We start from the raw sequence: 14155 nt of genomic DNA, 5'->3' as shown, positions 1-14155 counted from the left end.
GCCTGGCATGTGATACTGTAGCCTTGCCAAAATAATGAGAAAAAAAACAAGTCAGTAAGAATGAGGACTTCTGCCAGGATGGCCCATGGTCCTGGCCCCCTTACTGCTCCCTCAGATGCCAGATATTGAATTGGCACCCAGCCCTCCAGCTTGACTTCTCTGAGGAGATCTCTGATAGTATCCAAATGAAAATGGGCTGTCCAGAACAAAATGCACTCAACCTGTTTCTGGGGGGAAAACCAGACCTGGAAGGAACGCTGGTCCTTTAAGGATAAGTAAATAGAAGAAAACCACTAACAACATCACGAGTCTTTGAAAAAGAGCCTGTAGCATTACGGAGAGAATGGAGTACACAGTGGGTATAGACAAAAACATATTTTTGGTGATCATTAGCATAGGGGGAAAAAACTCATAGTCTTAATAGCAAAAGATAGAAAACAAAAGACAGCAAAAAAGCATAAAAACACCCCCAGAAATCATAGAAAAAATAGAAAAAGAATAAAACATATTAATTTTCCTAATAGGTAAAAATGGATTAAGTGCCTCTATTAAGTGATAAGGACTCTTAGACTATATTAAAAGTCAAACTTCATTATACTGTCTTTCAAAGACATGTCTAAAACAATACAACTTAGAATGGCTAAAAATAAATCTTTTGGCAAACAAAGTAAGTGCAAACAAAAGAGAACTTAAAGTATAAAGCAAAGGAAACAAAATGGAGTGTTTTATATAAATAAAATGTATACATATCAATGAAAAAACTCCCAAACATTTTGCATAGAACAATAAAGCTTAGAAATGCCTAAAGCAAACATGGTAGGAATATATAAACTAATAGCTCACACAAGTAAAAGCATGAGATGACAGAAATTAAAGTTGCAGTGGGGATTTTAATGCACCTCTCTCCTAGACAGATGAAGAAATAAATACATAAGGAAATAAAAGATATGAATAACAAGGTAAATGTTTTTTAAGCAAAATTAAAGGTAGCTTTAAAATAGAGAATAAAAAATAATAGAGAATACATTTTTCATAATGCTCAGAGAATATTTACAAAATGTGGTCATACATTAGTTTGGTAATAAGTAACCAAAAATAGAAATCATACAAGACTGATTAAATTTAATAAAATGAGAAATTAACAACAAACATTTAAACAAAAAGACCAACCACTTGGAAATTTAAAAAGTATTTTATTAGGACTTCCAGTATGAACATGGCTGCATAAGTCAGCATTTTTCCCCTTTTCTTCTGGAAATCATTCAAACCCTCAAACTCCATTTTCAGTAAAAGTTGGAAACAAATAAAACCCGCAAACTCCAAAATACATGTAAGGGTTGTCCAAAGGCAACCGAGACTGGGTAGAAGCCACTCGGCAATAAATTAAGAGAAGATGTATGGGGATGATGAAAGGTCATAGTGATAGCAGATCTCAGAAAACCCCATACTTCCTAATAAAAGAATGTTAATAGTTATTTAAGATAGGTTATAGGTACATGGGGGCTTATTATCTATTCCCTTTACTTTTATGTATGCTTGAAAATTTTCACAATACATAGTTTAAAAATATAGTACCTGAAATTGAGGTTTCACCATAGCATATAAAAGTTATAACCTTTGTTCACAACAATGGATGTAGGCACTTTGAAGGCAGGTTTAGGCTGGTGACAAAAGCCTCTTAGACCTGGTTTGGTTCAGAGAAGAAGAGAAGGTGGAGCTACATAAGAATCACAGAGATGGGCCATGTTTGCAGGAAACTGTCTGCCTATGTGGTGGGAACAAAGGAAATAATTGGTCTAGGAAAATCTAACACATTCAGTGACAAGTAATAATAAAAGAAATTTCATAGCATTAATTCAAAACTACTATAAAAAAAGACGAGAAAATATTCATCATAACTTAGCCAAAAGAAGAGGATATGTACGCACCAGAAAATTTTGCCAAGGAGCAGATGAAGTGAAATATTTTGTTGTAAACATTTTAGAAATGGACAGTCATAATGCAAAGCAGAAATGAAAGCACTCAAGGGATCATGAGATGAGAAGAGATGAAATATGAGCTGGTAGGATTCAGGAAAGGAGGAGAAGGAGACATGAAATTGGATGGAGTCCAGGGCAGAATGGCCACATTGGAAAACACAATAAGGGGCATAGAGGACAGAAATGATGAAAATAAGCTAAACAAAATGGAAACTAAAGAATTATAAAAAAAAAAAAGAGAAAAAGACAGATATAGAAGTCAGAGAAAGGAGATCCAAAATTTGCATAGTTGGAGTTTCTGAGGAAGACAACCAAAACAATGAAATAAACAGTAGTTTAATAAAACTTCACTGAAATGAAAGAATATTTCAATATACATATTACAAGGTCCACTGTGTGTCAGGAAAAATTGACTAAGATTGGTCAATCCTGAGACATATCCTACTATGTGTTATTGGACTTTAGGGATAAAGCATGTTTTGGGGTAGTCATACCTCTTTCCTTCCAAAAATATTAAGTCATATAAAATAGGAAATAAATCAAGGTGGCTTCAATTTCTCCACAACAACATTTACTACTCAAAGACAGTAAAGCACCGTCTATGGATCAGCAAGGAAAGAAAGGGTGACTGAGGACTTATATTAAGCCAAGCACAAAAGTTACAGAAACCCAAGCCTGCATATTCAGGAACAGGTAATATAGTTCCCACGAGCCTGTCTTAAGGAACTCCTAGGGAATGAACTTCATCTAATTAGGAGCTGACTGGGAAAACCACAACAGAACGACTGGTTATGAGGATATTTTACCTGAGACCTAAAATGAGAACAAATGGAAGGGTTAGGGTAACAGGACCGAATCTAAATATTGTATATACTGAAAATGTAGAAATGATAAAACTGACAAAAATTAGATGGAGAAGGAAAAAAGATGATTAGATACAAAGTAAGGACACTGATTGCCATATTATAGAATACATGGAGTTGACAGATATTTAAAGTTGACAAATCAAATAATAGGAGTATAAGCACATTAGAAGCAAACAGCGTAGAGGTAAATGTTAAAGAAGACACTATTGTCTAAAACTGGGTGATGGAGAGGGAGAGGGAAGACAAATTTGACTAATTTATCATTGCTGTAGTAGGGAAGTCCTAAATACTGTTCCTAAAGATAGAGAGGAATAAGAGTATTATTAGTACATATAAATTTATAATAATATTAGAATATAAACTCAGGTCATCCTAGATATCAGAAGAACTACACATGCGTGTGTGAGCGCGCGCGCACACACACACACACACAAAACAGATTAAGCAGGCAAAGATTTAAAAAAAAATCCATGAAAGTAGAAAACTATAAATATATATTAGGTTGGTGCAGCAGTAATTGTGGTTTTTGCAATTATTTTTAACATTTTAAACCGCAATTATTTTAGCACCAACCTAATAACTATGTAAGTATAAATGTACAAGCAGACGAAAAGCATCCGTCATATCAATACTACATATCACATCAATCACTTATTAATAACAGAATTTAAATCAGATCTCAAAGTAAAACCTAACTCTAAATTAAAGAGATTCATAAAGGCTGAATATAAAAGATGGGGAAAATGTGTGCCTGGAAAATGCGAGTGAAAAGAAAGCAGAAATCACAATCTTCATGTTACAGGAGAGCATATCCAGGTCCCCCAAATTAAATGAGAAAAAGGATGCAGTTAATAGAGCTAAATGGTGCGATTCCAAGAGACGACAATTTTGAGCCTATCTCTGTGCCATATAATACAACATCGATATTTACAAAACAGAAATTACAGGAGCCACAAGAGGAAATGGAAACACATTGGTAGGTAGGAGGAAATTTTAGTTCTCTTCTCCCAGTTCGTGTCAGGTCAAGGGCACAAAAATGTGAGAGGATGTAGAAAACCAGCATAATTATTAACTTGATTGAACCCTGTAGCCTGAAAACAGAGACTACACCTAACGGCACAGTTACAAAAATTCGGAAATAAATCAAGGTGGCCATGAAGAAACAGGCCATGTGTAACATGGCCAAGTAACAGGCCATGAAGAAAACCTTAAACAAATTTCAAAAAGTGGCAATACCCACTGACAATGTTTTTTGATTATAATGTCATAAAATTAGAACTTAATAATACGATCAAAAGCCCCCAAAGTATCTTTTATCTGGAAAATTAACAAACTTTAAAAAAAATTCTTGGTGAAAGAACATGTAGAAAACAAAGTTGCAGAATATTTGGGAAACAATGATAACTACTACATATTAGACTTTACTGGTTATAGCTAAAGCAGCATTCAGAGAAAGTTTGTAGCTTTAAAAACAGGCGGCCAGTTAGCTCAGTTGGTTAGAGCGGTGGTGCTCTTAACAACAAAGTTGCTGGTTCAATCCCCACATGGGCCACTGTGAGCTGCGCCCTCCACAACTAGATGAAAAAACTACTTGACTTGGAACTGATGAGTCCTGGAAAAACACACTTAAAATAAATAGAAGTTAAAAACAAACAAACTTACATTAATTAAAAAATAAAAAATAAAAACTAATGAGGCATCTAGCTCTTGGATCAAATAATAAAAATAAAACTGTAATTCTGGAATGCCAAGAAAATGAAAATGTTATACAGCAAAAACAAATGGGGCAATGCCAAGACAGTAGTAAGCAGAAGCAATTTCATAGTAAGTATTTTCCTTATCAGAATAGAGGGAGCAAAGTAAATAAATCTTCCACTGAAGAAGTTAGAACAAAAAAACCTCAGAACCGTAGAAAGAAGAAAAGAGTGAAGATAAAAGCAGACATAAGGAACCAGAACAGAAAAAAATGGTAAAAGTGACAAATCAAAGAACTGGTCATTTGATGGAAATGAATCAACTATATAAATAGAGCAAGCAAAAATGCAAAATGATACATGCCAAATGTTAACTGAATAATTAATTTTTTTTCTGAATCAGAATATAAGGCAATAATAACATTTTCTTTATATTTACTGATATTTTCTAATTTTTAAGAATGAATCTATTTCACTTGCAAAAATGATTCTTTCTTGGAAGAGGTAGAACTTGAGCTAGACCTAAATGAGAAATAATGTTTAGCAATATGAGAAAGGAACTTACCTGAAGTATCTTGTCTGACAGTTTCAGATATAACCAACTTAGCATGTATACTAAGTTGTTGAATATCACTACTTATTAGGTATATCGTATCATCTGTAATAGAATACTACTGCTTTGTTTAAACCTAAGCAATTCTAAAACACTGCTCTAACAAATGAAAGTCATTGGCTGTTTGGGAGAAATAAAACAACTAGAATTCACACACTTGTGGTGTTCAAAAGACATACTCGGTCTGGTGTTTGATATCACTGCCATTTGGACATCTTGCACAGTGAGCATTTTTGCTTGACATGCTGACCTGTGAATTTTCCAAAGTTCTGTCTTGATCTTCAAGTCAAAAGTCAGTTAACTTTTTCATTTGTTTGACTGTGATCTTATTCTCTTAAAAAATGCACTACCTATGTATATGATGGCTCTCAGATCCCTAGAATCCTGGATTCACCAGAAAACCCTATTCTCTGGTGGCACTGAACAAATGTCTTCCTCTCTTACTCCCTTTTCCTGGTTCCCCCCCACCCCTGTTCTCTCTCTTTAATCTCCACTATTTGCTTTTTTTTTTTTTAATCTCTGCCTTTGTTCTTTCCCTCCCCTACTTCTCCTCTTTCTTGGCCCCTCTCTTATCTCCACTGCTCTTTACCTCTGTTCATCTGACTTGCTCGTGCCCTCCCCCCTCATTTTCTTCTCTCTTCTCTGCCTTTCTTCACTCTGACACTATCATGTTTCCTCTTCCTTTGCTGTCCCTCTTCTTTCTCTCTTTCCTTTGTCACCTTCTCTCCTCCCCGCTTGTGGCAGGTCTATGACACACAACTGGAGAATGTGGAGGCGTTTGAGGGCCTTTCTGACTTTTGTAACACCTTCAAGCTGTACCGGGGCAAGACTCAGGAGGAGATGGAGGACCCCTCTGTCATTGGGGAATTTAAGGTAAATCCTTGAGGACATGTCCCTAACCCAGGGAGGCCTACGACTGGGTGGCAGCGGGAAGCGAAGGGGCAGGGGCAGGAGTACTGGAGTAATATCAATAATGACTACTGCTGATGACCGTGTGGGTGATGGAGGTGGTGACAGTGACCGCGATGCTGCTGACACAGAATCTGATGGTGGTGAGAGGCTGACCCTGGGCTTGGTGATCTCAGTGGTGATGACTCTGGCAGACATGAGAGTCATGGTCACAGTGGTGATTGTGTTGGTGACGATGATAAAAATGAAAGCTGACCTCTCTTTCTTTTCAGGGTCTCTTCAAAATGTATCCCCTCCCAGAAGACCCCGCCCTCCCTGTGCCCCCAAGACAGTTCCACCAGCTGGCCGCACCGGGGCCCCAGGAGTGCCTTATCCGCATCTACATTATTCGAGCATTTGGGCTGCAGCCCAAGGACCCCAATGGGAAGGTAACATTGCTAGAACTCGCACCTCCCCTGGAATAGCAGGCCTGTGGAATCTGGACACCCTCTATCCTAGGGAGTTTACGCGAAGCTGGGGAGACAAACATACAAAACTGACATGTGACTGGATGGCTTCTATCGAGGGCCGTGTGTTCTAGGAGTTCAGAAAAGGCCGACGTCAGTACAAGACATTGGAATAATGAGGAAGGCTTCCTGGAAGGCACCGGATTCTTAAAGACCAATGGAGTTTTGATAGGTTGGGAGGGAGATGAAAATAGTATTTGGGGAGGGGTTAAAAGCTTTGGTAAAGTTTGCAAGAGGACTGCTTAATGTACATTTAGCACAAGGATAAGGCGTAAGGATCGGTGACATTGAAGGTGTAGACTGGGACTGGACTTTGTAGGACTGTCAATGTGGGGTGTGGGGTACGGAGACAAAGCCGTGGAATGGGATAGTAACCTGCCGTGCCATGGTGGAGCCTGAGACAAAAAGAAAACCCGTAATACTGATCCTGTCTTTATTTAAACTTTTGATATTTTGTTCATCAGGGACTGTTGGCATTGATTTTAAGTTTTAAAATATTGCAGTAAAATATTGTTTATCTTGATTACTGAGTTTTCTTGGCCCTCCCTGAAACTTTATGCCTGGAGCAAGTTCCTCATCGGCTCACTCTAGTCCTGGCCCTGAGTGAACCATGGGAACTTGAAGGAGGGCAAGAGTCTGGAGTTTTGGGGAGATGGTGGGGGAGGGGCACATACAGTTGGGACAGAAGAGAAAGAAGAAAGACAAGAGACAGGCGTTCAGAGGTCCAAGGCTAGGGTCCTCTCGTGTCCCCTTAGATGGGTACAGGCCTAGCATGTGTCCTTTAAGTTGTGAGTAGAGGCCTGGTGTCCTATTCCTGGAGCCCTGCTTTTAAAAGTGAGAAATCATAGCTGCCCTTGCCCTCCGGGTGGTCACAGAGCAGAATGGAGCCATCCCCAGCCGAGGCACCACCAGTGACCTCCAAGATATGGATGTGGCCACCAGTTCATGAACTTCAGGTCTTCTTTATGCCAAGCCTGACCCTGAGCACTCTCCGGCCCCAGCTGCTCCTGGAGGCTAGTTGAGGGAATGCTGCTGCTTGGAGGACACATCCAGTGAAGGCTAGTCTGGATGTGTGGGGCTGACAAAGCCTGGCCACCTCGCTCCCTTTCCATCTGTAGGAGCAGAGGTCACAGAGCGGACCCCAGCCACAAGGGTCCTACAAACTGTTGGGTTACTGAGGATATCCGCCAGGCCCCCACCACCTTCTCCCAACGCGGAAGTGGGTTGGAAGTATGGAGGGCTCAGGTATCCCATTTCCACTGCTGGACTGTGGCTAGAAGCCCACACCAGGGCCAGGTGGTGTGGTGTGGAGAGCAGAATGGGGCGTCTGGCCCGGCAGGATGACAGGATGGCAACTCCTTGAGCTGGCCACCTAGCCCCATCAGGAGGCAGCGGACTGGAGACACTTCAGAGATGCGTTGGGGAAGTGATTTCACTTAGGTCTTTCTGTGTCCTCCTTCAGTGTGATCCTTATATCAAGATCGCCATAGGGAAGAAATCAGTGAGTGACCAGGATAACTACATCCCCTGTACTCTGGAGCCTGTGTTTGGAAAGTAAGTTTGGGGCCACCTGGGCCTTGGGGTGGCGGTGCCAGTCTGGATGACCCACAGCCCAGGGAGGGAGGAGTGGCTGCTACTGGGAAGTCCCCGGTTCCCAGAGCAAAGCTGTATTTGCTAAATCATGCATGGCTGGGCGGGGCAGCGTAACCTCACCTAATTCTTCATTATGTGCTGGAGATTGGAGTCCTGGCAGAAGCTCCTACTTAAACATGTACACAATTACCTCAAGATCAGAAATCTGAATGGAAACCCAGAGCATGCATTTGCTAACAGTTCTCTCTTTTTTTTTAGATTAACTTTTCCTTTGGAGTAATTTTAGGTTTACAGAAAAGTTACAGACAGTACAATTTCCGTATATCCTTCACCCAGTTTCCCCCATAGTTGACATCTTACCAAACCATGGTAAATTTGTCCAAACTGCAAAAATTGATATTGGCACATTACTATTTACCAAACGCTAGCCTTTATCAGGATTGTACCAATGATCCTACTGATGTCCTTTTACTGTTCCAGGTTCTAACCCAGGATCCCACGTTGCGTTTAGTGATTATTCTCTTTTATGGCTGCATGTTTGTCTGTAGTGGATAGATAGAGGAAGGGTGTGGACTCACGGTAGTCAAATGCTTTTTGACCTCTCAGAGCAACGAAAGGAAGGACCCGTGCCCATTGCATGGGCGTAGCTCCCAGGCATCCTGACTTGTTTGCTCTTTGGATGCAACTTAATGAGGCCAGAGAAGGGAGAATCACAGAGGGAAGTTGGCGGCTACTTCTCTAGCACTTAGAGGAGAAGGCGTGTGGTGCTCTGATATGGTCAAGTGACGCATTGAATTCATAAAGTGGTTATCTATCAAGTTAGCTGTGGTCACTCAGCCGTGCCGCGAGGACACAGTCAGCCTGGGGAAATGCCGTTTCTGTAGGTGAAACAGTCTTGGCCATAATGAGCCACCACCAAGCTGGAGTTGGAGGGAAGGGCTGCGGGGAAGATGGTGGGCAGGAGCTGTACTTGGTGTATTCCAGTGGTGGGCGTGGGGTACAGGCTCATGGTGGTGGCAGCACATTGGGCTCGTTCCACAGTAGGAGTGTGGATATCAGGGCCTGGGGTCAGGTAGGGGAGCAAGAGCAGAAACACACCCCTCCCACTTTGTTTCACCAAGCTGGTCTGCCTGGGGTTTTAAGCCTCCCTCAGGTGTTAGCAGAAACTCTTTCTTTCAAACAAGCACAACTCGAGGGATATAATCAAAACAGAACTTTGTTTTTGTCTGCAGTATCCTGTAAACATTTATTCTCTGGGGGTTACCTTCCTCATTCCCTGAGTGGAAACTGTGGCAGGCTGGCAGGCAATTTTTCTGCTTACGTTTAGACAATCCACTTTGACATAAACCCACAGTCTCAAGTTGGTAACCAGAATGCCCATTCATGTGTAATTACAAACACCCTGAATGGCTGGATGGTAGTTGCCCCCCTCTCCCAGCTGGCCTACTTTGGGTATAGCTGTACATAACATGTGGATGTGTGTGTGGAGGGAAGACTTCGTCTTCTCCCTCTCTCTGCCTAGTGTCTCTCCCCTCCCCTCTCTGGCAAGCCACTGAGGTTCCTGACTCGTGCAGGGCCAGGACTCGGGGAGCGTGTTAGAGGAGAGGGCCCATTTTCTGTGCTCACTGCCTCTTTCATCCGGGCACCCTCTGGGTGTCACATGTTTAAAGCTGATTCATTTTCTTGTGGGTGCTTTCCAGAGAGCACCTTTGAGTCCTTGCCCTGCAGCTCTTGGGATGTGGCACATACTATGTCCCTTTAGCTGGTGGCCTAGATCCCATGGTCCTCAGATGGGCCTCTACACAGTCTCTCACTATTGGAACCCCAGGTCCCATGGGTCAGGATTCAAAGCGGCTCCAGTCTGGCCTTGTGGTGGCCCAGCCAGGATGGAAGAAATGTAGCTCCTTTCAAATAGAGCCCCTCTCTCCACCTTTCTGCCACAAGGTGTTTTCACTTCCTTGGGTGTGAGTTGGATGCCAGGCTTGCGTCTCCTACCTGCAGGGAAATGGTGGGGGGAGGGCCAACACCTCCACATTTGACCCCCATGGAGGGTGGGGGGGTCTCAGAGCATAGCAGGAGCTTTCTCAAAGAAATTTCTTCACAGACTCTCTCCATCTCACTCCAGAAGTAGGTGTGAAGCTCCCAGAGTCCTGAAAGTGGGTCCCAGATCATCCTCTTGGTGAATTCCAGGGCTCTGGCGCCTTGCTGTGGAGTTTCATATCTCTTGTCTCCTGGTGTCCTGGTGGAAATTCAATTTTAACATTCTATTCCAATTCATCCCTTAATTCTGTGGTGCAGACCCCCCCCCCACATGCACGCACGCACGCAAGCATGCATGCATGCACACGCCCTGTATCAGTGGAGTGCTGTGAATGGTGTGCATTAAGAGTTGCAGGAGACCCAAGGAGGGTGGACAGCAGGGCTACTCCTGGGAGGAGAGGACGAGGCCAAGGATGGTTGTCAAGCTCCTCCTCTACCCTTGCCACCCCCTTGAGCTCCCACTGTGTGTGGGGATGACGTGGAGCCGCCAATGTTCTGACCTCGGCCCCGCCCCACAGGATGTTCGAGCTGACCTGCACTCTGCCTCTGGAGAAAGATCTGAAGATCACTGTCTATGACTACGACCTCCTCTCCAAGGACGAGAAGATCGGGGAGACCGTCATTGATCTGGAGAACAGGCTGCTGTCCAAGTTTGGGGCTCGCTGTGGGCTCCCACAGACCTATTGTGTGTAGGTGCACGGGAGCTGGCTGCTCCTCTGACAGGCGTCCCACCCTCTGCATACGGAGCACCTACTGTGTGCCCGCTCTGGGCTAAGCACTTCACAGATGTTCTGTCACTCAGTCCAGTCAGGGTTGTGACCTGACTCCACAGATAAGGAAACTGAGGCCCAGAGATGATATGGCTTGTAAGAGGTAGGATTAGTATTTGAGCCTGTTTGTCTAAGAATCTCGCTCTTTCCTTAAGGCCCCCCTGAGGCCTGTAGAGGGAAAGAGAGAAAAGGAGGGAGAGGAGAGAGGAGACAGACAATGGAACACATGGGCCCCAGATGCACCCTAAGGGGATTTATATCAGGTGAACTCATGTGTAGACAGCCTCCACCCACTTCCTACCAACTTGGATCTTATTTGGGTCTGATGCTCTAAATCTGGAAATTGGAAACAACTAAGTTCCAATACTGTGTATATGTATTTAAACAAGTCCTAGTATCTCTGGACCTCAGTTTCTCCATCTGTGAAATGGAGATCTCCAGTCATGATGAATGACCACGTAGGGTACCCTCTGTAAAAGTAAAGGGGGGGTGATGCTATGAGTGAGTACACGGATCACGGCGTACCCCTCGCCCTTGTCAGTGTCCGAGAGCGTCTCATCTTTGTCTTGTGTTGGGCCTCAGCTCTGGACCGAACCAGTGGAGGGACCAGCTCCGCCCCTCCCAGCTCCTGCACCTCTTCTGCCAGCAGCGCAGGGTCAAGGCCCCTGTGTACAGGACAAACCACGTGGTGTTTCAAGATAAAGAATACACCATTGAAGAAATAGGTGAGCTGCCACGTGACCTTGAAACCATCGTGGGCTCTCCCTCTACCCCCTCCTTTCTTGTTGTCTCTCTCCTGTCATAAAGGGGCCAACTGGATACAGGGTATAGACTGGGACCCTCTAGGACAGCGCAGATGGGCTAACCTTGCGCTTGGTACGTTGGGGACCAGTACTTATCTGTGACACCACTGTAAAAATAAGAGGTCAAGTGGGGTCAAGGTCGGAGCTCAGACCAAGGCCAGGTTGGGGCCCATCTGAGGGCAAGATGAGAGGTGAGTCTGAAGCCCTGGTCAGGGTCATGGTTAAAATCTGTCAGCTTCTGGCTTCGAGTGGTCAGACTTTGATCAGAGTTTGGGGTATAGTCCGCCTCTGAGAAACAGTTTTCTACTGGAGTTGCAGTAGCCTGCCAACTTGTCCTGGATGGAACCTTCTGAGCCCCCACTCATAGCTCCCGCACCTAAAGCATTCAAAGAGCAGGCGGGAAGCCCTGCAGCCCCCACCTTGCCCATGGGTCTGCCTAAGGCTCATACCTGAGAATCCTGCCACGTGCTCTCCACGTGTCTGAGGTGTCCACAGGCCGGCATTGCCCACCCAGAGCAGCTCAGACTCCCTGGTGGTGTTCATAGGCCCAGCTGGCCCCTCACCTTCTGCTGGTTTCAGAGATGTTTGATGTCAAAGCTGGTGCTTGGGTTATAAAAGGGGACTGATGCCTTTGACTCCCTTATCCCAAATCCCCGCCTTCACTTTCTGTTTTTCTGACTGTCCCAGGTCATGGCGGAGCCAGCTCCTCTCCAGTAGGCCCTGACCCCACCCCCATTCTCTTTTCTGATAGAACGTGTATCTGTTGTAGGGGTGGTCTCATTGCCTTCTGCTCGTCTGTGAGCAGCTTTAGCACAGGGACCAGGGCTCGTGGTCATACATTTGTAGGAAAGGAAATCCAGAAAGCTAGAGTTGGGGAGGTCTGACATCAGCCTGTTTCTGCAGATGAGGTTGTGGAGGCCATGAGTGGTTAATGACCTGCCCAATGTCGCCCATCCAGTTAGGCCCCGTGGTCCTTCTGTGATGCCCTGCCACTTCCTTACTGGCACCTATTAAAAATTGGGCAGGACAGGTTTGCTGGATGAACGTGTGTGTGTGCATGCTCATGAGACTCTGTGAACGTGGGCACACCTGAGTATACATACCCGTGTGTGTATGTGTGTGTAGACATGTAGACCCTCCTACCCCCAGCCAAGGTCTCTGTCATGGGAGTTCCAGGTTCCTGCTGCTCGCTGGTTGGCCAGGATTGTCAGGGTCAGAACCACTGCTGTGGTCTCAGCTGCCCTGCTGACCAGCTGGGTGACTGCTCTGTGCTTCGTTTATCTGTAGAATGGGGATAATAGCATTTACCTTCTAGGGTTATGATGAGGATCGAACCTGTTAATCTCTATGGAGAAAAGTGCCTGGTTCCCACTTTATAAGTGTTTGCTGTTACTGCTATTATTTTAGCTACTGCGACTAATAGAACAGCTTGCACAAACCAGAGACTAGTACTAAGAGCCTGATCTGGGAGTAGAGGTTCCTGAGGCTCAGTGTTGGAGGGCTTTGGCGGGTGGGCAGGATTTGAATTGGCGGAAAAGAAGAAGAGCTTTACAGAAGAGACTTGGTAGAAATGATGGCAATGGGGAATCTGGATTTTAAGCCTGGAGCCTGTGGACAGCACAGTGTTCCCTACAGAGAGTGAGACATGAGGACCAGAAGAAGTGTGGCTGTGCTGGGGTGAGGCGGTCGGGGTAGGAGTGCCCCAAGGGCCCCGGGTTGCCCTTCTATTGCTGACTCACTCAGCCCCAGCAACTTTTATCTCTTCTCTCTGGGGCAGAGGCTGGCAGGGTCCCGAACCCGCATCTGGGCCCAGTGGAGGAGCGTCTGGCTTTGCACGTCCTCCAGCAGCAGGGCCTGGTTCCTGAGCATGTGGAGTCTCGGCCTCTCTACAGCCCCTTGCAGCCTGACATCGAGCAGGTAGGCCGTCGAGCCCCAGGCTCCAGAGTCCCCAGGCTAGCCTTACTTCAAGGACACCATAGACATCCGGGACACACCAGCGAAGATCACAGGATTTGGCCCCTCCCTCCTTTATGGTGTTTCTCCACAGTCTCAGGGGTCACCACTGTTGGTCTTCCCGGGGGGGAACCTCTTGGGCCTGGCCTCCTCTGGCTACCCGCAGCCCTCAGGACCTGGGGAATGGGCCCAAGCCACCTCCCCCCGCCCCATGTAGGCCGATCTCTGACTTCCTGTGAGTCATTCCAAAGCCTCGCTGTTTTCGTCTGGACTCAGCGTGTCCTCCCATCATCAGTCAGTGACGCCTCAAATGGCTGGCCCTGTGCGGGGTTGCAGCAGGGAGTTCAGGCCGGCCACTAGCACCCTGTGACAGACTGGCAGGGCAGCCACAGAGAGCAGTCATCAGGAAGGCCGAGGGGCAGCAGAGGG

General features: G+C 45.1%; 1 protein-coding gene across 18 annotated transcripts in view; it reads left to right on the top strand.

Annotated features, from left to right (window-relative positions):
• DYSF (dysferlin) overlaps positions 1–14155 on the top strand; it is a gene marked incomplete at its 5' end in the record, with an annotated part of 204335 nt that overhangs the window by 174701 nt on the left and 15479 nt on the right. For all 18 annotated transcript variants that reach the window (XM_081069417.1, XM_081069419.1, XM_081069415.1 and 15 more), the window contains 6 exons: positions 5897–6025; positions 6334–6489; positions 8030–8121; positions 10719–10889; positions 11553–11695; positions 13551–13690. In XM_081069417.1, the coding sequence (XP_080925543.1) occupies positions 5897–6025; positions 6334–6489; positions 8030–8121; positions 10719–10889; positions 11553–11695; positions 13551–13690 (831 nt within the window). The remainder of the gene's footprint in view (positions 1–5896; positions 6026–6333; positions 6490–8029; positions 8122–10718; positions 10890–11552; positions 11696–13550; positions 13691–14155) is intronic.

This window comes from Rhinolophus hipposideros (genome assembly GCF_964194185.1).
Source record: "Rhinolophus hipposideros genome assembly, chromosome: 12".
NCBI classification, from domain to species: domain Eukaryota; kingdom Metazoa; phylum Chordata; class Mammalia; order Chiroptera; family Rhinolophidae; genus Rhinolophus; species Rhinolophus hipposideros.
The sequence above is the reverse complement of the archived record's forward strand: the minus strand, read 5'-3'. Positions and strand labels throughout refer to the sequence as shown.